The sequence below is a fragment of the Acanthochromis polyacanthus genome, chromosome 17 (genome assembly GCF_021347895.1).
Source record: "Acanthochromis polyacanthus isolate Apoly-LR-REF ecotype Palm Island chromosome 17, KAUST_Apoly_ChrSc, whole genome shotgun sequence".
NCBI classification, from domain to species: Eukaryota; Metazoa; Chordata; class Actinopteri; family Pomacentridae; genus Acanthochromis; species Acanthochromis polyacanthus.
The window spans coordinates 902,530-925,220 of NC_067129.1; the positions used below are offsets into that span (position 1 = coordinate 902,530).

Consider the following 22,691-nt stretch of genomic DNA (forward strand, 5'->3'; position numbering starts at 1 on the left):
CTTCAGGAAGAAAATTCCAATAATTCCTTAAAAGTTTCCTTGTAACGTTTTATTTTTAAAAAAATCCCCAAATTTTGTAAATATTTTCAAAAAATGAGTAAAAATCTTCCCCAAAAAATCCTAAAAATATCTAAAATTATTACATATATATCAGTAAAACTTCTAATATTTTCTTGAAGGACATTCACAAAAAATTTTTCATATGAATGTTCTTAAGAAACATTTTTAACATTTCTTTTTTTTCCAACAAAAAATGTTGAAAATGTGGAAATCAGACGTTTCACTGTGAAAATTTTTATTTTTTTCCTCCACATTTCCAAACGTTAAAACGGGACCCACAGGACGACATGAGGGTTAAAACAGCAAGAACAGACTCAGGCGGTCATCATGTTGTCAAAGCATCTGAAAATGGTTTTTCCTTCACAGAAATCCGAGGTCAGAGCTGCTAACTGATCTGGATGCTTCACATGTACTGTATCAGTGGAGCACAGAGGCCCAGGATCAACACATGACTGGAATCTGGACTTCTGAGTGTGAAGGAGCAGCGAGTAAAGAAGAATGGAATAAAGACAGAAACAGATCACAGACAGAAAGAGACGAACCGGAGAGTCCTGACAAAGCGGAGCATTCTGAGGCTCACATGACAAACTCCCAGAAGCTTCCTGACCTTCAGATAAACTCAGACTGAGCTTCTGCTGCTAGAGCTGGAGTAGTTTGCAAAATCACCAAAATGAGACACAAAACGACATCAGTGAGACACAAAGCGACAAAAATGAGACACAAAATAACAAAAATGAGATAAAATGACAAAAATGAGACACAAAATGACAAAAATGAGACACAAAACAACATCAATGAGACACAAAATGAGAAAAATGAGACACAAAATGACATCAATGAGACACAAAATGACATCAAGGAGACACAAAATGACAAAAATAAAACACAAAATGACATCAGTGAGAAACAAAATGCCAAAAATGAGACACAAAATGACAAAAATGGGACACAAAATGCCAAAAATGAGACACAAAATGACATCAATGAGACACAAATGACAAAAATAAAACACAAAATGACATCAGTGAGAAACAAAATGACAAAAATTAGACACAAAATGACAAAATGGGACACAAAATGCCAAAAATGAGACACAAAATGCCAAAAATGAGACACAAAACGACAAAAATGAGACACAAAACGACAAAAATGAGACACAAAACGACATCAATGAGACACAAAGCAACAAAAATGAGACACAAAATGACAAAAAATGAGACACAAAATGACATCAATGAGACACAAAATGACAAAAATGAAACACAAAACGACATCAGTGAGAAACAAAATGACATCAATGAGACACAAAATGAGAAAAATGAGACACAAAATGCCAAAAATGAGACACAAAATGACATCAATGAGACACAAATGACAAAAATAAAACACAAAATGACATCAGTGAGAAACAAAATGACAAAAATTAGACACAAAATGACAAAAATGGGACACAAAATGACAAAAATGAGACACAAAATGCCAAAAATGAGACACAAAACGACAAAAATGAGACACAAAACGACAAAAATGAGACACAAAACGACATCAATGAGACACAAAGCAACAAAAATGAGAAACAAAATGACAAAAAATGAGACACAAAATGACATCAATGAGACACAAAATGACAAAAATGAGACATAAAACGACATCAGTGAGAAACAAAATGACATCAATGAGACACAAAATGACAAAAATGAAACACAAAACGACATCAGTGAGAAACAAAATGACATCAATGAGACACAAAATGACAAAAATGAAACACAAAACGACATCAGTGAGAAACAAAATGACAAAAATGAGACACAAAATGACAAAAATGAGACACAAAACAACAAAAATGAGACAAAACGACATCAATGAAACACAAAATGAGACACAAAATGACAAAAATGAGAAACAAAACTGTTCATTGTTCTTTTGTCATTTTGTCTCGTTTTTGTAACATTTCGTCTGTTGTTTTTTTCTGACTTTTGTCTCATGTTTTTGTCGTTTTGTGCTTCCTTTTTGTCTCGTTTGTGTTTTTTTGTCATTTTCTGTTTTGCTTTATTCATTGTTTCGTGAATGTTTTCTGTCATTTTGTTTGTTTTTTTTATCTCGCTTGTGTTGTTTGTCTATTTTTGGTCATTTTGTTTCTTGTTTGTGTCATTTTTGTAACTTTTTTGTCTCATTTGTTGTCATTTTGTCTCAGGTTTGGATCGAACAGAAAAGTGGAAAACGAAACGTTGCCAGAATCCGGAAATATCCAGAGCTGACAGATTAACACATGAAGGCGACCGAGTCAAACTGTCACTTCAATGTATAGTCAACACAGATGGCTGCTGGGAAGCCAAGCTGTTCCACGGTGTGTGTGTGTCTAATGTGTGTGTGTGTGTGTAATGTGTGTGTGTAAACAAGATTTTCTTTTTTCCAAATCTACCGTCACCTTTTTTTTATTTCAACGTCTCCATATTTCTACAGACCTCATGAAAGAGAATCAGCGGACAGAATGAAAACATCGGTTTTCATTTTATTCATCCAGACCAGTAATTTATTCAGTTCTTCTCTAATAAAATCACAGAAAAATAGAAATTTATTAACATGTTGAGTGCAATTTTTTCATTACAAACGGTATTTCATTCTTTGATATATTTATTTACATGTTAACTGTAAAAAGAAAGGGTTAGGACAAAACTGGCATCAACATCAAAAATGTTTGTTTATACAAATAATATTTCATTCTTTTATATTTGACCATAAAATTCTACAATTTTTAATGTATGCAATTATTGCAGATATTTATTTTATATTATTGGCATTATTTTACAGATATTTGCTACTATTTGAAATAAAATGTATTTAAGGACTGAGAAATAATAAATAATATTTAAACTGATATTTTATGTATTTCTTGTTCTGGTAAATATCTGGTGAAATAATAGAGGCGGAGTATTATTTTTAATGTTGATTACTAAAAAGACTTACAGTAACTTTATCCTCAAAAATGAATAAATAAATTAGTTAACCACTGACTGGAAAATCACAATGTAGTTATTATATTTAAATTTGCTAATAATATTAAATTTTTACAGATATTTTCTAAAAAATTTGATGCTATTTTTTCAGTTTTTCATTATTATAAATTACTGTAGCTTCACTGCCAGATTTTTTTTTCCGTTAAATGAACTCTGACCTACAGCTCGGTGACGTCAGCCTCCACTGTCTTCTCTAAACACAAACATGATTTCTTTTTTCCATCCTCGATTCTCTTCCAGGTGGGGATGAAGACGGGATTCTTCCCAGAGAAACCGAATGGAGATGAAACCAGCAGCTCCATCCAAACACGACTCAACTGTGTGGACCCTGTGCTCAGCGGCGGTGGGTGTCCAAGCTTGAATTTTGGTTCCATGACAGCAGAATGAGCCTGTTCTGCTCTGCCGTCGCCGTATAAACAGCGCTGCGTCTCTATAAATAGCCCCAAAGCCCCGGGGCAGGCCAGCCTGAACGAGGCCGCCCAGCAAACACAGGAAGAAAAAGGAATAAAATAAGAAAGGAGAGACACCGTGACAACTTCACTTCCCCCGTCTGCTGCTGAATCCAGGCCATCAAAGCCACCTGAAGACCACATATTAACTTCAGTCCTCCATACGTTCACATGCTTCCGCTGAAGGTTTCCAGCAGACCTTTGAACCAGGCTGCAGGGATTTGCTCCTTCATCAGATCAGAACCCGTGTCTGGAGGTCTTAGAGGAGGCTGAGTGTGTTCACGGGCAGAAAAACAAGCGACTGTTTGTCACAAAACGCGTCTACAACACCGCTCTTTGCTGCAGCGTTTCCATGTGAAGCCGAAGCCGTGAAACCACCAGAGTCAGCGCCGAGAGAAAAAATGACAAATCTGACTTGTTTTTGTGTTCTTGTGATGAGTATTTTAGTATAAGTTCAGCACAAACTGCAGACATGGCAATAAAAAAAAAACTTTTAACCGTGTTGTCCTCATTTACAGCACCCAAAAATATTGTTCCTTTGTCTGAAAAAAATTCAGCAAAAAATTCCCCAAATTTATAAAAATTTGCAAAATCTTCTGGAAGAAAATTCCTTAAAATTGTCCCTTAAAAGTTCCAAAAAACTTCCAAAAAAAATCTAAAAATATCTAAAATGATTCCATACGTATCAGAGAAATTTCTAATATTTTCTTTAAGAACATTCAGAAAAAATTGTTCAACAAAAAAAATTGATGTTTACATGAAAAATGGACAAATTCTTATTTTAAAATATGTAACTGGAAAATTACAACTCAACTATTTAAATTGTATTTAATTGGTTTATATTTATTCCTCATTAATTTTTATTTTGTTGCAGACATTTGCCATTGTTTGAGAGAAAAAACTATACCAAGGATTGTAAAACAATAGTTATCATTTTAGATTTTTATTTGGTAGCTACTGTGCTTAAATTAATTATTTAATTTAATTAAATGCAAATTACAGAAAATATTGAGTAAAATAATAGAAAACACTATTTATTTACATGTCGACTGTTTAAAAAACAACAAAAAATGTATTTAATGTTCACAAGAAAAACTGAAAAATTGTAATTTCTTTTCTTAAAATGTGTGACTGGAAAATTACAATGCAACTACTGCATTTAAATTTGCTAAAAATATTATTATTTCATAGATATTTGCTGTTATTTCTACAGTTTTTGAAGATTATTATACAGTTTTTTTATTAAATATATTTTTATGGTGCATTTGGTCAAAACAGGCTGTTTCCAAGAACATGAATCGTGTTTTTATCGCCTATAAATAATTCATTTGGCATTTATTACTGGCTGTTTGTACATTTATGATGTTTTTATTCCGCTGAGTGTTTGGAGCAAACGGCAGACCTCAGATCAGTGTGAAAACCTGCAGCTCTGCTCTGATGAAAAGCTCAGCTCTGACATTTACCTTCTGCTGCTCTCCATTCATTCTTGGTCATTCAGAGCCTGTATGACCCAAACAAAAACCGCCAGCGAACCCGTCACAGCTCTAAAGCCACCACTCCATCCCTCAGCCTGCGTCTCCATGCCGTCCTCATCCATCTCCAGCCGTCCACTCAGAGAGATGGCCCGGTTCAGCAGCTCACACTCCGTTTAAATAAGGATCTGCAGCGTCAACATGGGGTCAGTGCAGAAACACCGGACTTCTTCTATCATAGGTTCTCTGATAATGACCGAAAATTACCAAACAGAGACACAAACTGACAAAGACACGCAACATAACCAAAAAAAGACACAAAATGAGCACAGAAAAACACAAAATTATCATATAAAGATACAAAATGAGCACAGAAAAACACAAAATTATCATATAAAGACACAAAATGAGCACAGAAAAACACAAAATTATCATATAAAGACACAAAATGACCACAGAAAAACACAAAATTATCATATAAAGATGCAAAACGACCAAAACAGACCTAAAATTACCACAAATGGACTGAAAATGAAGAACAAAAACGCACAAAATGACCACAAAAGACCTAAAATGCCCACAAAACAGTCCGAAAATGACCAAAAAGAAATAAAATGAGCACACAGACACACAATACAACCATAAAAACATAAAATGACCACAGAAATGCAGAAAATGACACAAAATGAGTACAAAAAACCACAAAATGACTCAGTGAGACAGATAATTATCATATAAATACACAAACTGATGAGAGACACAAAGTAACTACAAAAGATATTCAAAATGACCACAAAACATCTAAAATTATCACAAACAGACTGAAAACTGACACAAAAAGGCACAAAAGGACCACAAAAAGACCTAAAATGAGCACAAAACGGACTGAAAATGACCAAAAAAGAAACAGAAGGAGCAGCTCATGTGATCTGGAATTAAACTTCCTGCAGAGGTTTTTCTGGAACGGGGAACGTAGTGGAAAGGGATTTAATTTGTTATTTACCATGTAAACGTGACATATTGGCAAAAAAAGAACTATGGCATGATTACCTCAACTTAATAAAAGAACACAATCCAAACTATTTGTGAATCATTTTATTGTTGTTTAGCTCATTAGAAGGTGGTTGGTGTTAAATTGAGACGGTTATTTAGTTGATATTTTAGTGATATCCAGTCATTTTTATTAATAAATGATTGTTTTCAAAATAAATTATGATGGAGTTTGTAAAGATATGATCATAATGGACATAAAAACGGTTTATTTACTTATAAACTAATAAAATGTATGCAGATATATCTCATGGACTTCAGAAGTCCCTCAGCTATATACAGACCCGGACAAGTTTTGAGTCATTTCGGACAATTTTCTTGTCAAATTTTCAAGTTTTATGCCAGCTTGGATCTCTTCTCATCATTTTGGATCATTTTTGCATTTAGGACAAATTTCACGTCAATTTCATTTTCCATAATTATGGATCATGTTGAAGTCATTTTGACCAGTTTTTAAAATTCTGGACAGGTTTTGAGTCAGGGCAGGCTGACACCTTCCATCCGGTCTCTTCTAACGCCGTCGATGGACGACCTGAAGCTCACCGTGCCGCTTCGAACGCTAAATTACTCTGAATTAAGGCGTCGCATAAAAGGGAAAATGGAAAAGTGCAGCGAGCCGGGGAAGCCGGGGATACCTCCTCACCACCCGGAAAACACTTCCAGGATGTTGATTAGAGCCGTTAGCGGAGCCAGCGAGGCGTGAGAGTCCTAATCTCCACGTTACAGGTGCCCTTAAATTACAAAGGGGATACTTCTACACCGTCACAAAGACCTGATTTAAGGCTGAAGAGTCCTTCCTCTCAGTCAGGTGTTTTTAATGCAACCTGCATCCACCAGGGTCACATCCACTGCTGCTAAAGCGCTTTCTGACAACAGAAACAGCCTGCGTTGAGCATCTCGTTGCAGCTTCCGGGTGTTAATTCCTCTGCTGATTCAGACCAGTAGCGGCTGATTGAATCACAGCAGCGTTGATTCTGATTCTAACCGAAGACATTAAGGCACCATTTTGATCACTTTTTAAGCAAAATAATCTAAAAATAGCAGCTTCCTGTTCTATAACTGTGAGCTATATCAGATTTTCTTGGTCATACAGGTTGATAAAAGTAAAACACAAAATCTAAATGTGTCACTTTGGGCTGTGAGTGAATTTTAAAGGGCAGATTTCACTATTTACTGAATTTTTATAACAAAATATATGCATTTAATACTGAAACTGGTTATAAATTCAATAGAAACGCTTCTTTTTATTAAAAATGTTGCATATTTTTCCGGATGTTCCACATATTTCAGGGTTAAATGACTTTTAAGCTACTTTTCAAGCAAACTTATCAAAAATGAGAAAGTTCTAGCTTTTTAAATGTGAACTATTTCTCCTTTTCTTTGTCATACATGTTGGTAGAAGTAAGACTTTTAAAGCCGTCATTTTGGGCTGTGGATGAATTATAACGGGAACATTTCACTATTTTCTGACTCTTTATACTAAAAATAGATATATTTAACACTAAAAATGGTTAAATTCAATGGAAGAAGCTTCTTTTTGTTAAAAATATTCCATAGATTTCTGGATAATACACATATTTCAGGGTTAATAGACTTTTTAAGCCACTTTCTAAGCAAATAATCCAAAAATAGCTCATTAAATGTGAACTATTTTTGCTTTTCTTGGTCTCAGATGACTGTAAAGGTGTAATTGGATCTTTAAAGGCATCACTTTGGGTTGTGGTGAATTATAAAGGGCTCATTTCACTATTTTCTGAATTTTTACAATAAAAGAAATATTTAGTTCTTAACCCACAACCCTGCAAAGCCGCCCACGAATAAACGCAAACGTAAGAAGTCGAGTGGAATATAAGTGGGTGGACGCTCGTTTTTCTACTGAAGAATCGGACAGCAGTACGATGGAAAAACCCAGAGTTTCACAGAAGACACGTTATCTGCACACAATCAGACCGACTGGAAGACGCCGAAACGACTCATCAGGGAAGAAGACTGCAGTCAGGCTGGGGCTACGTCACTTATTTCAGGTCTTAACCCATCATAAGTTGTGTTTCTGTCCATATCTAAAGTCAGATAAACTCGAATGTGACCAAAAAAAAGACATTATTTGGCATTTATGAGGAGAGCAGAAGGCAGAACAACAACCGGGATCCACAGGAGGACAAAACTGACGCTACGATATCCAGTTTTTATGAAAAACACCTGATGACCTGGATAACTCTTTCCTGCTTTCATAACTCTGTACCATTTGAAGGAATTAATCATTTTTAGGATTGCATCTGCACAGAAAATAAACATTAAACACCAAAAATGGCTTCTGTTTTGAGCTACGATCCTGCTAACATGCATCAAACTGAGACTTCAAATTCACGTCCTGGAGGGTAAATATCAATAAACTGGACCCAAAACTCCTCATTTATTCAACATCTGCTTTCAACAGAAACTGCAATTTACAGATGTTCCCTAAACGCCTCACATGCAGACATGTGGAAGATGTTAGAGAGAAAAAAATCTGAATAATAACAATATTTTTACCAGATTATAACACAGCGTGATATTATTATGCACACATGAGGAAAGAACAAATTAATATTTTTAAAACACAGATTATTTCCAGTCTTGGCAAGTAGTTTATTTTCCTTTTTTGTTTACATTTGTTTTATTTTTTACCTAGAACGTATGCATTTCTGTGATTTTATCAGATATTATCCGTGACTTAACAAAAACAGGAAAAATCAGAAAAATATCAGTTAAAAACATGCGTAGATATATTTTGCATTTTCTATTCCTTACTAAATATATTTTCTCTGTAAAGTAACAGTGAATATCTGCTAAATAATTACTTCATTTTCTAGAGCAAAAAGCTCTTTTTTTTCAAACACGGAAAAAGAACAAACTAATATTTGTACAGGACAGATTTTTCTATCACATTATTTCCAATTCTTTCTTTTTCTTTTCTGTGATTTTACTCGGTATCATCTGTAGTTTAACAAAAGAGGAAGACTTTAACAGTCAAAAAAAGATATTTATCAGGTTTCAATCCTTCATATGCACAATTTTTCTATTAAATAACAGCAAATATCTGCAAAGTGATGTATTTCTGTTGGTGACTTCATTTAATTTCACTGTAAAAAGATAAAAATTAAATACATTTTTGCTCAAACAGTGACAAACAACGAACTAGTATTTGTTAAAGTGCAGATTTTTAAAGTGGACTTCTCAGAAACGGTGCCATATAAAAGGCAAAGGGTGATTTCACACAATCTGCATCTGATCTGTGTGTTCAGGAGCCTTTTTAGAATGAATAAAAGATGAAAAATAAAAGCATCCTGACTGTATTTCACTGCCTAAAACTTGTCCATAGTGTAAAAGTGTGTGTAAGGTGACGCTATCTGAGCAGAACGATCAAACTTTGTTCAGCTTTAGTTAATCATTGTCTGGTGTGTGGCATCACACACACACGCACGCGCACGCACACGCGCACGCGCACGCGCACACGCACACGCACACGCACACACGCACACGCGCACACACACACACACACACACACACCTGTACGAACCACGGAGCATGCTCAGTTGTGCCTCTGCTATCAGTTAACTACACTTCCCATAACTGACGGCTCTGACTCTGACGGGCGGAAATTGATTTCTTCTTCCACGCGTCACAAACTGCTATGTGGGTCAGAGGTGCAAACAGAAAGTAAAGAGGCCTGCCAGGAAGAAATGACAAAAGTGTCTCATCCCCGCTGTTACTGCATCATTTCCGTCCTCACTCAGTTTTAGAATAAACTCCTGATGTGTGATCCAGTGAAGGAACGCCACATAAACTACAGTAATAACCCTCAGAGTTGTGAACAAACGCCTGCTTTGCTCCAATCAGACGACTAGTGTGACTTTGAAGTGTTTTAAACTGTTCTTATAATAGTTCATAGCAGCTTTAACTTTAAAAAGAATGATCCTGTTGCTAAACATCATGAACAACCTGATAGTTCTAAAGAAAAATAAGTTCAGTTTCATCCACATTCAGCCTCAGTTTATCATTTCCACATTACAACTTCCAGATCAGAGTGTCTACAAAGAAACACAACATTTAGTCACCTGGAGCTGAACCATACAGTATGACAAAAATCAGACAAAAAAAGATGGAAAAAAAACACCTAAAGCAGGACAAAATATTACAAAAACAAGACACAAATGGTGAGCAATAAATTTTACTTTCTGATCCAAACAACGTGTCCTGGTCTAGAAATGATTTTTATAGTTTTACTAATTTACAATCTGCAGTTAATGTCTTCTCTGTAATTTTTACACTTTGAGGACCACTTTTGGACCCTCTGGAGGACCACTTTTGGACCACGGGCCTCATGTTGGACCCTCTGGATTTAGGGATTAAAAAGTGCATCTTCAAACTTTCAGGTAAAGTGAAAACAAGTCCTGAACTAAAGCATAGCGCAGAAAAACCACAGCAACGTCCCCACAGAATGCATGAAAATATATGTGCAGATTCAAAAAAAAGAACAAATGAAGTGTTTAACTCTTAACGTGTGAAAAAACAGCTGCTAGTTGCACGCATGCCGTTTTTGGTATCTGTCGTGTTTTTCGTGCTATTCTGCTGCGCTGACCTTCAGTTTTAAACATGTTTCAGCCTGAAATGTTGACATGAAACATCACCAATTACACTCAGACCCGCCACAGCGTTCCACTTCAAACTCATGCAGATTTACTGTATTTGGCAAATAAAGTGCTCGTGACTCAGACGCTTTCCTTCACATGCGCTGCCAGAATGCTGCACAAGTCATAAATGTTCCTTTTTTCTGGTTAATGGATTCATTTGAGGCTAATTGTAATTGCACTGGGCGGGGCAGGAGGAACACCTTTACTGCATCTAAAAGCTCCTGGCGGTGGTTGGAAGCGTTCAAACGCAGGATCACGCATCGCCGAGGGTAAAAACGATCTTCTTCAGTCACAAGGCTACAGGCGGATCCATCGGTTTCCACTTTCAGTTAAAAGCCCCTCATTGAGCAGAGCAGTCACATGTTTGGCCCAGAGTCCAAAGAGCTTCGACCACTCACACAGATTTAGTTTTTAACAAAGACACACTGAAGCAGGGCCGGCGAACCGCTCGCTCTGAAAGTTTACCTGCAGGTGGAGCTCCATTTTTAGGAAACCCAACAGTCCAAACAGATTAACATCTTTTCCTTTAATGCTCAAACTAAACATTTTGGAGATTATTCCAACTTCTACAGCAGCTCTGAGAGACTACACTGCTTTAAAACTCCTTACTGAAGAATTATGTTCATGCTACATCTGATTAGCGCTCCACAAACACCAGAAAAGCTGCTGAAACACAGAGTTCTTCCACAGAAGGCGGTATCTGCAAATTATCCACTCAATTCTCTTTTCTGAAGGTGATGAGCAACAATCCAAAAAGCTCTTGAAGTTGAGTTAAAAGTAAAGCAGGAAGTGTTAGAGAGTAGCTCCCTGCTAACTCACTGGTCCAATAAATCAGATGAACGCTGATTATCTCAGGTCCTTTACTGATAAACTGAATAAATAATTTACTGCAGACAGGTGGACACTCACACACTGGAAAGTGAGGGTTTTTTGCAGCGACGTTACTTAAAATAGGGTGAAATAACGATGTTAATACTCTCTAGAAATATGACCAAGTATACTTCATTCGAACAAAAACCAACAATGTGCAGTGTGAGCATCTTTCACTGCTGCTGATCATTTAATCGACCAGTTCTTTGGTCTACAAATTGTCAGAAAATGATGATCAGCGTTTCCCAAAACCCAACAAGACGTCCTTAAATCATCCGTTTTCGTCCACAACAGAAATATATTCAGTTTACTGTCAAAAAGAAGGAAAAAACCAGAAAACATTTACATTCTAGAAGCCAAAATCAGAGGATTTTGAAAAAAACGACTCAAAGTGATTAATAGATGATCAAAACAGTTAGTGATTAGGTCACTTTCAGGACTCCCTCATCAATAATTTCAACCGTTTGCAGTTTTAACTCACAAAAGCTCTAATTTCTCTGATTTCAGCCTCTTAAATGTGAACGTATTCTGGTTTCTTTCCTCCTCTGTGACATTAAGCTTAATATCTTTGGCTTGAACTCAGCTGCAGCTCTAATTCTAACTAGACAGTTCTATCGGATTTTTCTGCAGGTAGCTTCAGAACAAACGGCATTTCATGGGTTTAAATTTGGCGCCAAAGTTCCAGTTTCTAAAAATGTGAGGATTTGATGCTTTTTTGTTTTTTGTCGTTGTTCGTTGTTTTTTGTCTTGGACATTTCCACTCCGCCAAGGAACACGGTGCAGTTATGTGACGATAGGTGTACGCTTGTCTGTCTGTCTGTCTGTCAGCAGCATCACTCTAAAACAGACCAACAGATTCAGATGAAATTTTCAGCCAAGCTCAGAAATGACTCAAGGACCAAGTGATTAGATTTTATCAGTGATGCAGCTTATAGTCTGGATCCACGGATTTGTTAAAGATTTCTGTATCATTACCAGATAGCAGCACGTCGTCACTGTAACCATGACAACCAGTGAACACTACATCAGCTGATTGTGATCCTACTACAAATCCACCTCTGAGGACTTATCAGGACTTATCCATCAGAAATGATCCAAGGAACAGCTGATTAAACTGTGGGGGTGTTTCTGAGCCACCGCTACATATTTAGGTCACGTGATCCGGTATCTGTACATAACGTACACATGCAGAACACACGCCTGTACTCAGAGCAAGGTCATTTAGTTTGTGGGTACATCTATGTTAAATGGACATATTCTATGGTGCCGTCATTTCCAATCATCAATAACTACAAAATACACGCAGCATTTCTACAAAAACAAAAAAATGCTGCGTTTCTGACAATCATATCAAATCAAATTTATTTATGAAGCGCTTTAAAACAACCAGTCGATCAAAGTGCTGTACAGAAGCATGAAAACATGATCACAAGATAAAAATAATAAAACTAAGATAAAAAACAATATAAAACTGAGATAAAAACAACAGAACTAAGTAAAAATATGTGGGAATGGGCAGCCTGGGGGGGGGGGGGACTGTGCTTTCTAAATGCTTTTCTTATTCATCATTTTATCACCCAAACAACGAACCGATTCAACAACAACAGCAAAACTTCTCCAGCTTAATCGATTTATTCCTTTTCTAATGCAAAAACCAAAACGTCAAGAGACAGACGTGCAAACTGGTAGGTCAAAGTTCACCTCTTCATTTAGAGAAACTTGGAAGTGCTCAGCTCCATCATCAAAGCAGCAGACATGGAGCTGCAGCTGAGGATGTGCACACCGGTGTCAGCTCTGCTCTCTGTGTTCCATAACAGTTTGATCCCACGCCAAGTTTAATTTACTTTGGAGCTCAGCGCCGGCCCAACTGACACTGTCGGAGCAGCTTTTCACTTAAAGGCGGCAGCAGGGGCCCATGCAGAGCCGGGCTGCAGGCAGTGCACCTGGCTGCTGCCCAGGTTGGTGTGTTTGTGTTTGGAGTAGAAAAAAAAGAGGAAAGGAAAGAGGCTGCTGGCCCTTTAAAAGCTAAGATGGTGTCCTGCAAGCTGCAGTTGCTGCCTTCCGTTTCCTTCCTGCCTCTCAGAGATCACAGAGCGTTTCAAATTGAACCTGAACTCACCTCACACACGCACGCACGCGCACACAGAGTGGAAATGACAGGACTCCCAGAATTACACTCTCACAATGCAATGTCACCAAACTCCTGCACACAATAAGCTGCTCCTGGAGCCACACATCCACTGACATTCATATTTGGCACATGTTGAGCTGACAACTCTGCTCGACCCACGCAGGTAGATGTTGTTTGACCGTCCACTGGCCACCAGGGCAAAGCCAAGAACGTGCACTTACTTTCTTGTTACGGGTCTCCGTGTGCATCTCGGTTGCCGGAGCGGTGCAGCGGCGGAGGGGTGGAGCGGCAGGAGCTAGGAGGGGGTCGGCGGGGCTTTGGGTGTAGCTCTATCTGAATACGAGCTGTCAGGGGAGAGAGAGGAGGGCGTTGGAGAGGGAGAAGGGGGGCTCGTTTTCCACCTTTACAGGGAAATTCTCGGGACACAGCAGCGCGATCCCTGCCTCTTCCAAGTGTTTTTTGTTTTGTTTGTTTTTTTTCTGCTTAGTTCATATCCGCAGCGTCGAAAGGCTCCCTGCGCTCCCCCCAAAAAAGCAGCCAGCCTCTCAGTGAGTCTCCCTCTCTCTCTGTCGGCGTGTTGTTGCCGTGTATTCAAGGGCTGGGCTCTCTCTCTCTGCCTTTTCCTCCTCCGCCTCTCCCTGCTTGTGACCCCACCCTGCGTCCCCACCCCTCATCTCTCCGTCAGTCAGGAGCTGCGCAGCCCTGCAGAGGAGCGGAGCGGCGCGGAGCTGCGACCCCGGCTGCAGCGGCAGGCAGGGCGAGCTGGCGGCGGCAGAGGAGCCGACTGCGGGACGGCTGGGTGGACGGAGGCGCAAAAACAACACGAATGCACCGGGCGGGGAGGGAAACGTTTAATTGCATGCACCTCTCCTCCTCCTGCTGCTGCAGCGGGCTGCTGGCTGCACGGAGATGGAGAGAGAAGCACCCATGTCACCTTACTGACGTCAGCCAGCAGGCTAATTGAGGACACTTCGACTGGGCGGGGAGGGTTTGGAGTACATTCAGGAAGGCTTTGCAGCATTACGTTGTGATAAATCAGACACAGTGTGTGTGCACAAGCAGGGATAGATGCAGGAGCTCTAATGAAAGCCGTGGTTGCAACCACACCCTGGGTAATAAGGCAGGGGTGTGGCAGGTGCCTTTTAAGATTTATGTTCCTCTTTCTTTATGGAATATTACACAGCAAGATTTTAAAAAAAAACTGCATGCATGTCAGGGCTGTTTCCCACTTAGAGAGCTACACTGGGAATTTTAAAATGCAATCTGTACCTTTTATTTTATTTGTCGTTATTGATTTATTCATTTATTTTTCCATCAAATAAAAAATCACATATCCTAACTGCGTTGTTGTGATTAGCTTTATTTTATTTCCTTATTTTCTACAACAACCAACATGAAACGCAGCTGGTAGTGTCAGCGTAGTTCATTTAATGAGATTCTACTACATTTCCCATGATCCCACACTGCAACTGGAACAGGAAGTAAACAGAACTTTCACATATCTGTGTTCTGTACTACTCATTTCAGCACATTTTCTGGCGTTTTAATCAAAATAACCTCGTTTTAGACCTGCTTTAATATTATTCTTACGTGAAAATGGCAGCTTAAAGCCATTACTTACCTTTTACATCGTTTATCGCGCTGCTTCAGGAACTGCTGTTGTCATGGAGATAGCTACAGCCATGTATGCTAGCGGTAGCAGCTAAATGTTTGGTTATCCACGATATTGCTTAAAAATGCGCTAAGTTTGGACTTTTGTAGCATTGTTTACCCCTTTTGTAGATCCATAGGTTAGCATAGATGTAAAAGACTTCTGCTTCTCTTTCTTTATGGAATATTACACAGCAAAATAGAACAAAAAAATGCATGCATGTTAGGGGTGTTTTCCATTTCGAGGGCCATACTGGGAATTTTAAAAATTCAATCTGTACCTATTTATTTATTATTAGCATTTTTGCTTCAAATAAAAAAAACTATCTTAACTGCGCTGTTGTGATTAGCTTTTTTTCTTATTTTCTACAACAGCCAACATGAAACACAGCTTGCAGTGGCAGCGTAGTTCATTTTATGGGATTCTACTACATTTCCCATGATGCCACGCTGCAACTGGAACAGGAAGCATGCGGAGGTAAACAGAACTTTCACTTATCCGTGTTCCGTACTACCAATTTCAATGAATTTTGGCCGTTTTAATCAAACTAACGTCGTTTTAGACCTGATTTAATATCATTTTTCCGTGAAAATAACAACTTAAAGCCGTTACGTACCTTTTACGTCGATTATTCGCGCTGCTTCAGGAACTGCTGTTGTCATGGAGATAGCTGCAGCCGTCTATGCTAGCGTTAGCAGCTAAATGTTTGATTTTCCACGATATTGCTTCAAAATGCGTCAAATTTGGACTTTTATGGCTTTATTTACTCCTTACTTCAGCTATGCAGATCCATAGCTTAGCATAGACATCTCTGGCTGTTGTCCTCGTCCAGGAGGTACAGCCTTTTTAGTCAGTCATCGTTATTTATGCAGCATATTTAGTGTTTTAAACTAGAGAAACAGGATTAGCGTTACGAAAGTTCCTTTAGTATTATTTACCATGCAAGTTTACCCGAGTGATTCAAACATTACGATTGAGGCCCTACAGTGACTAAATTAAATGTTAAGGTGAGGAACTTTTAATGTTAAAGAATAAACAAATATTCCATTAGTTTAAACATTACAGCACAATGCAGATCAGTCTGACGAGCTTAAATGTTAAGATTTTGCATGTACGATATTGTTAATTGTGCAAATTGACATGACTAATTGAAATATATAGGTCAAGACTCTATAGCAGCATATGTAACACAAATTAACCGGACAAACTTAAATGTTTAGAACTTAAGACTCTGTTAAATATCAAAGTTAAGATTATAAAGTGTTACATTTAATACCAGTTACTCAAAGCAAGTCGTAGAAAGTGCGTAGACTCAACATCACATGCTTGAGTCTACGCTTGAACTTCAGTGCATGTCATTCCCCTACATCTTCTAAATGTCTCTATTAAATACAGGCAAAATGCAAAAGTTTCTTTGTTAGTACCTGTTCTCTGTTTGTGAACCTTATCTTACTGTTGCACCAGTATCTACAGACCTTCTGAGCTGATGTGTGTCTGTGTTGGTTCTGTCAGGGTGAGCCGGCGGCCCTGTGAGGATGGACCGCTGCTGGAGGAGCAGGAGACGGAGGGCCAGCGACAGCTCCACAGCCTCTTACTGCAGCAGCTCCACACCGACGTCGACATCGATCGGTCAGAAACCGTCTGTTTGCGTTTGCAGATGACGGGTTTACCACTAAAACACGATGACATGACATGATGTCTGCAGAAAGTCAAAGTCAAAGCAAAATCCAAATCTTGAAAAAATTGGCTGATAAAACAGCAGGGATTCACAGTCCAGCCTAGATTAGCACCATATCATGCTATTCTGTGTGTTTTAACTCCATCTATACTGACATTGTAACAGTAGATACAACACCACATGTAATACAATATGACCTCTTGCAGTGCTGTAGCATCAAACGAGCAATGCATTCTGCAAAAACTTACTGCACACAAGCAGAATATGAAGCATTCAGTGAAAATGAAAGGTTTCAAAGCAGCTGTGAGGAGTAAAAAATCCACTCAGTCACATTCTCTGCAATCCTCTTTTGAGAACCGCCAGGAGAGTTTATTATAGACAACCCTCTCGGGCTGTAAAATCACACGCGTTCCTTTTTGTGAAACATCTGAGGCAGCATTTAGGCCATGGGACTCTAAAACCCAATGGTCTTTGATATATAGCTGCAGTGAAACTTGCAGAGCTTAAAAGTTCTTGGTCTCGTTTTAAGATCAATTTTGCCTCACAGATGTGTGGCCAAGAGGCAGTGCTTCGCCCCGGCGGCGCTCTACCGGCCATTTGGGGAGCAGGCAGCGGGAGTCAGGAGCCTCTCCCAGTTCCAAGCCCTGCAGGACGGGGAGAAGGAGCTGGCCAGCCTGAGGGAGCTTGGCCTCACGGACGCTGAGATCCAGCTGTGGCAGAGCAGAGATGTACCAGAGGCAACAGAGAAGGTACAACCTCCTGAAGACAGAAAGGTGGCTCAGAGTGGGACGATCTGAGTTTGTTTTCATACAAACACGTCCATATCAGATTAGGATACACATTACTGATGGACTGATTATCGGTGTAGCAGATTAGTGGGCTGATATTTGCCATTTATATTATAAATGAAATGTTCTGTTTTGGATCTGATGCAGCCAAATCGATCTGCCTGGAGTCACTCTCAAGCAACAACTCATCTGATTAGCCGTTAATGCCACAAATAACAGCTAATCAACAATGAAAGCTGCACTTACAGAAGGAGTTGAGCTGTGTTTCCAAGGCGAGGGAGCAGATGCTGCTAAAGTTGGAATAAATACTGCACTTTTACACAAGCATGCTCAGTTTCTCAGCTAAAAATGCCACAAATATTTACTGACAGGCGATCACTGATGGTCCACAGGGTCCGTCACTTCAACGCTTCCTAGTCATTCTCTCTGTGAAATGTTCTCCAACACATCCTTTTGCTGCCTTTCAAGAGATGGAGCGTCCAACTCCACGTCTGCGTAAAGTTGAAGTCTCGGCTTCTTTATGCATATAAATAGCATTGAGACATTTTCAGAACAGTTTTAAACTAATCGTTGTTCATTTAAAATGAGCTTATTTCTCACCAGAAACACATTTTGCCAAACTGTTTTCACAATAAAAAAGAAAGTTTCAGGGCGAGCGGTTGGTCTGGTTTATAGAGTCTCCAAGTGAAGTGTCTTCCAGTCAGATGTAGGCAACGTTTGAGCGGCTTCAGGACACTGGATCCTGTATTGATTCCTCTTAGCATGTGGCTAACGCTATCTGGAGAACGATAACATCTTCTAACGTCAGACTAACTTTAACAATCTGCTCTAGCTGACAGACATCGCTCTAGAAGACACACAACCTGCAAAAACTGAACAAGAAGCACAACCACAGTCACAGTTACTGAAGCTACAACGAGCTAACAGCTAAGTTAGGAGGCGGCCTAAAAAATAACAGATAATGCTCTGAGACCAATTAAAGTGACACTGGTACAATTAATCAAACAGACGTAACTTCAAGGGAAGAAAAGAAACTGTTGAATCTCAATCAGTCTCAAAGTAAACAGAGAATCATCACTGCTACTTCTGCTGTCCATATTCAGTTTTAGAAGTCCTTATAAATCAAGTAGCATAATTAGGAATGACACGTTATCTGCGATTACATGCTGGTAATACATAATATTTAAAGAATATCAGTCATTCCTGATGAAAAATAATCAGTATCACTATTGGTCCGGGTTAAAATCATCCTGATCCCTCACTAGTATACGTCCTGTATTTAAACATCATCCTACAAACTAATGCCCCTCCTTATTGCCCCCTCAGCCTAACGGTGTCTGTGCAGCTCCGGGTGCAAAGCAGCAGCGTCTTCAGGTGATCAGAGACAAGATTGAAGCCCGGGCGGAGCTCCTGTCCCGTCCACAGCGCTTCGCCGCCAGCCGGCCGATGTCCCGGCGGGAGATGGAGATCGAACAGGCGCTGTTTCAGGGCAACGACCGGCTGGGGTTCCTCACCGCTCTTTACCACCGAGGTACGGAGGGTTTAAGAGCCGTAAACTACACAGTATTTCCAACCTGTATTGACAGGACGTATTTCTGTAATAATAGAACAGAGATTTGAAGTTTTAGTCTGTACTCATTTTCTGTTTAGTTTTGTTGTGGTTTCTTTTTGAAAATGCTGATAAGAAGCCAGTCGTGTCTGTCGTCTGAGAGAGAAGAGCTTCTTTCATTAATAAAGTTTAATGATGATCTTTAAATTCAGGTGTCAGATACCAGAGCTCAGAGTGATCACTGCAAACCACAGAGGATTGATTTTTTTGGAAGATTCTAGGACATCTTATGGCACGTTTGTGTCAGAACAAAAGGATAAGTCAAACTATAGTCATGTGACGTTGTTGTGATTGGCCTAAATGAAAAGATGTGACCTGTCTTACCTCTCAGATGAAGAGAACCAGGAGAGCCAGCAGGGGGCGTCCTCCTCTGACCCGATGGATTCTCTCTACAGAGACGTTCTCCGGTCGGAGAAACGAGCTTCACTGCAGAACTCTGAGGGAGAATCACCTGCAGCATCACACCTGGATACACACAGAACTGCATCCAACCAATCACAAGACTCACAGAGACACAGCAACCAATCACAAGACTCACAGAGACACAGCAACCAATCACAAGGCTCACAGAGACACAGCGACCAATCACAAGACTCACAGAGACACAGCAACCAATCACAAGGCTCACAGAGACACAGCAACCAATCACAAGGCTCACAGAGACACAGCAACCAATCACAAGGCTCACAGAGACACAGCAACCAATCACAAGGCTCACAGAGACACAGCAACCAATCACAAGGCTCACAGAGACACAGCAACCAATCACAAGGCTCACAGAGACACAGCAACCAATCACAAGACTCACAGAGACACAGCAACCAATCACAAGGCTCACAGAGACACAGCAACCAATCACAAGGCTCACAGAGACACAGCAACCAATCACAAGGCTCACAGAGACACAGCAACCAATCACAAGGCTCACAGAGACACAGCAACCAATCACAAGGCTCACAGAGACACAGCGACCAATCACAAGACTCACAGAGACACAGCGACCAATCACAAGACTCACAGAGACACAGCGACCAATCACAAGACTCACAGAGACACAGCGACCAATCACAAGACTCACAGAGACACAGCGACCAATCACAAGGCTCACAGAGACACAGCAACCAATCACAAGGCTCACAGAGACACAGCAACCAATCACAAGACTCACAGAGACACAGCAACCAATCACAAGACTCACAGAGACACAGCAACCAATCACAAGGCTTACAAAGACACAGCGACCAATCAAAGGACAATTCTGACCATCAGTCAGAACCTCAGGATGGAAGGAGTTCCTCGTCAGTCCAGTCTGGTTCAGAGGATTCAGAGCAGCAGGACTCTGAGGACAGACCAGAACCTCGACCCGCCGCTGCAGCACACATCAACATGAGCCATCTGATTGGACGTCTGACTGGACCGGCTACACCAGGCAGACCGCTGACCGTCAGAGGGGACATCCAGACGATTACAGATGAAGAAATCCTAAAGAACCGTGAATCTGAGGAGGAGATCCGGAACATCCCGAGGTTCAGAAGCTACCAGCGGGGGAAACCGTCCAAGGTTCAGCAGCGACAAAGACGTTGTTATTGTGATAATCCTGATGGTTACCTCGTTCGTTTAAGGGCTTAGCTAGCACATTTATTCATAGAGAATGGATCTATGTGAAAGAAAAAAACCTCACAGCTCTTCCCCAGCTGTTTCCATGTAACACTGCAAAATCTGCACTTCCATCAGTTTGTGGCATGTTTACATGGAAAGCAGTAATAAATCTGTATTCTGACTTAGTCACAGTACAAAAACATGTTAAAACCACCCACAAAAAAACAGCAAGTTCATGTAATTACATTTGAAAACTGTGAAAACATACACAGCATTTGTAAGATATGTATTTTATCCACATATAATTCAATATATTAGCCGTACTGATGCACAGAAACCATCATCTAGCCGTGAATTTCCCCTTAAAGGGGAACTTCGTTTTTTTTCAACCTGGGGTCTGTTTTCATGTCATTTCATACATGTGAGTGATGGAGAAATGAATTTTTGACATAGCTCCAGTATTTAGCCAGGCAGGCAGCTTAGCAGCTCAGCTAGCAGCTCAGCTAGAGAAAAGTATGGGGCAGCTGGCCCCCCCACGTCAAAGTCCGCCCTAACGTGCTTTTTTCCCCACACTGACCGGCTCAGATAGTCTCAATGAGTGTCCCACAACATACCAGAGATGAGAAGTGAACGAAAACCTCCACATTACGTGGCGATCGCTGTTTGTTGTGGTCTGTATCCAAATCTCAGGACGCTGAAAGCAAATCTCGTTCCGAAATCGCGCGAGCCGGTCAGTGTGGGGCAAAAAGCACGTTAGGGCGGACTTTGACTCGGGGGGGCCAGCTGCCTCATACTTTTCTCTAGCTGAGCTGCTAGCTGAGCTGCTAAGCTGCCTGTCTGGCTAAATACTGGAGCTATGTCGAAAATTCATTTCTCCATCACTCACATGTATGAAATGACATGGAAACAGACCCCAGGTTGAAAAAAAACGAAGTTCCCCTTTAAGGATTCCGCTCGGGGAATAATGAAAATCTAACATTAAAAGCATAAGCTGGTGTTGCGTTAAACTACACCGTGTGAAATCACATTAGAGGCCTGCAGCTCCAGCAGAATCCTGATGTTAAGATAAATACGAAACACAAAACTTAAAGTTCTGATCGTCAGCAAGTATTTTCTGACACGTAAACTGTAGAAACCAAACAGTGAATTTTCCTCACATGGACTTCAGCAGTAAATACTTCACTACCTTCTATGACAGTTATAGTAATTCCATATTTTGTGCACAGGAACAAATGCAGCGGCAGCAATTAAAAAGCAATTCCATTTCCCTTCGGCAGAACATTTAGAGACACGCTGTTAACTTTCAGCCGCTCGTGGCACCATTTCTGAACTTTACCGTCGTCCTGCTGTCAGAACGAAGCGTTCAAGTGAAATAAATCATCTCACAGTAATTAAAACCTTTGAGTTCTGCAGGTTGAGCAGCACCGACTCGTAAACCGATGATTGTTTGCTGTAATTACATTTTCCTGTGGCACGTCCTCGTAACATTAAACACGCTGAACTGTGCGACGGCGATTTAACATGTGGTCAGAATGATTATTTGCTTAACGAGGCGTCAGAACAGAACACGGACTCATTTAGGAGTTTCTGTTCTCACTGCAGGTTCTGTGTGTGAAGAACCTGAGTGCACAGGCGTCGGTGGCC

At 39.9% G+C, this 22,691-nt stretch overlaps 2 protein-coding genes across 6 annotated transcripts in view; one reads left to right on the top strand and one right to left on the bottom strand.

The window, feature by feature from the left end:
• The window catches only part of klf8 (Kruppel-like factor 8), an 86,630-nt gene extending 71,971 nt beyond the window's left edge, over nt 1–14,659 (bottom strand). Inside the window, 1 exon segment of the mRNA XM_051937360.1 lies at nt 13,944–14,659. Coding sequence (XP_051793320.1) covers nt 13,944–13,970 — 27 coding nt within the window. The 5' untranslated portion in view covers nt 13,971–14,659.
• A 1,060-nt stretch (nt 14,660–15,719) lies between these two features.
• rbm41 (RNA binding motif protein 41) overlaps nt 15,720–22,691 on the top strand; it is a 7,713-nt gene continuing 741 nt past the window's right edge. The window contains exons 1-7 of one of the 5 annotated variants that reach the window (XM_051937355.1): nt 15,720–15,850; nt 16,886–17,002; nt 17,599–17,800; nt 19,166–19,370; nt 19,780–20,070; nt 20,611–21,008; nt 22,650–22,691. The exon at nt 22,650–22,691 is cut by the window's right edge and continues 106 nt beyond it. In XM_051937355.1, coding sequence (XP_051793315.1) covers nt 15,843–15,850; nt 16,886–17,002; nt 17,599–17,800; nt 19,166–19,370; nt 19,780–20,070; nt 20,611–21,008; nt 22,650–22,691 — 1,263 coding nt within the window. In that variant the 5' untranslated portion in view covers nt 15,720–15,842. Of the gene's footprint in view, nt 15,851–15,882; nt 16,381–16,885; nt 17,003–17,598; nt 17,801–19,165; nt 19,371–19,779; nt 21,009–22,649 lie in introns of those variants that run through there. The other 4 variants (XM_051937352.1, XM_051937353.1, XM_051937350.1 and 1 more) reach the window with 4 other exon arrangements.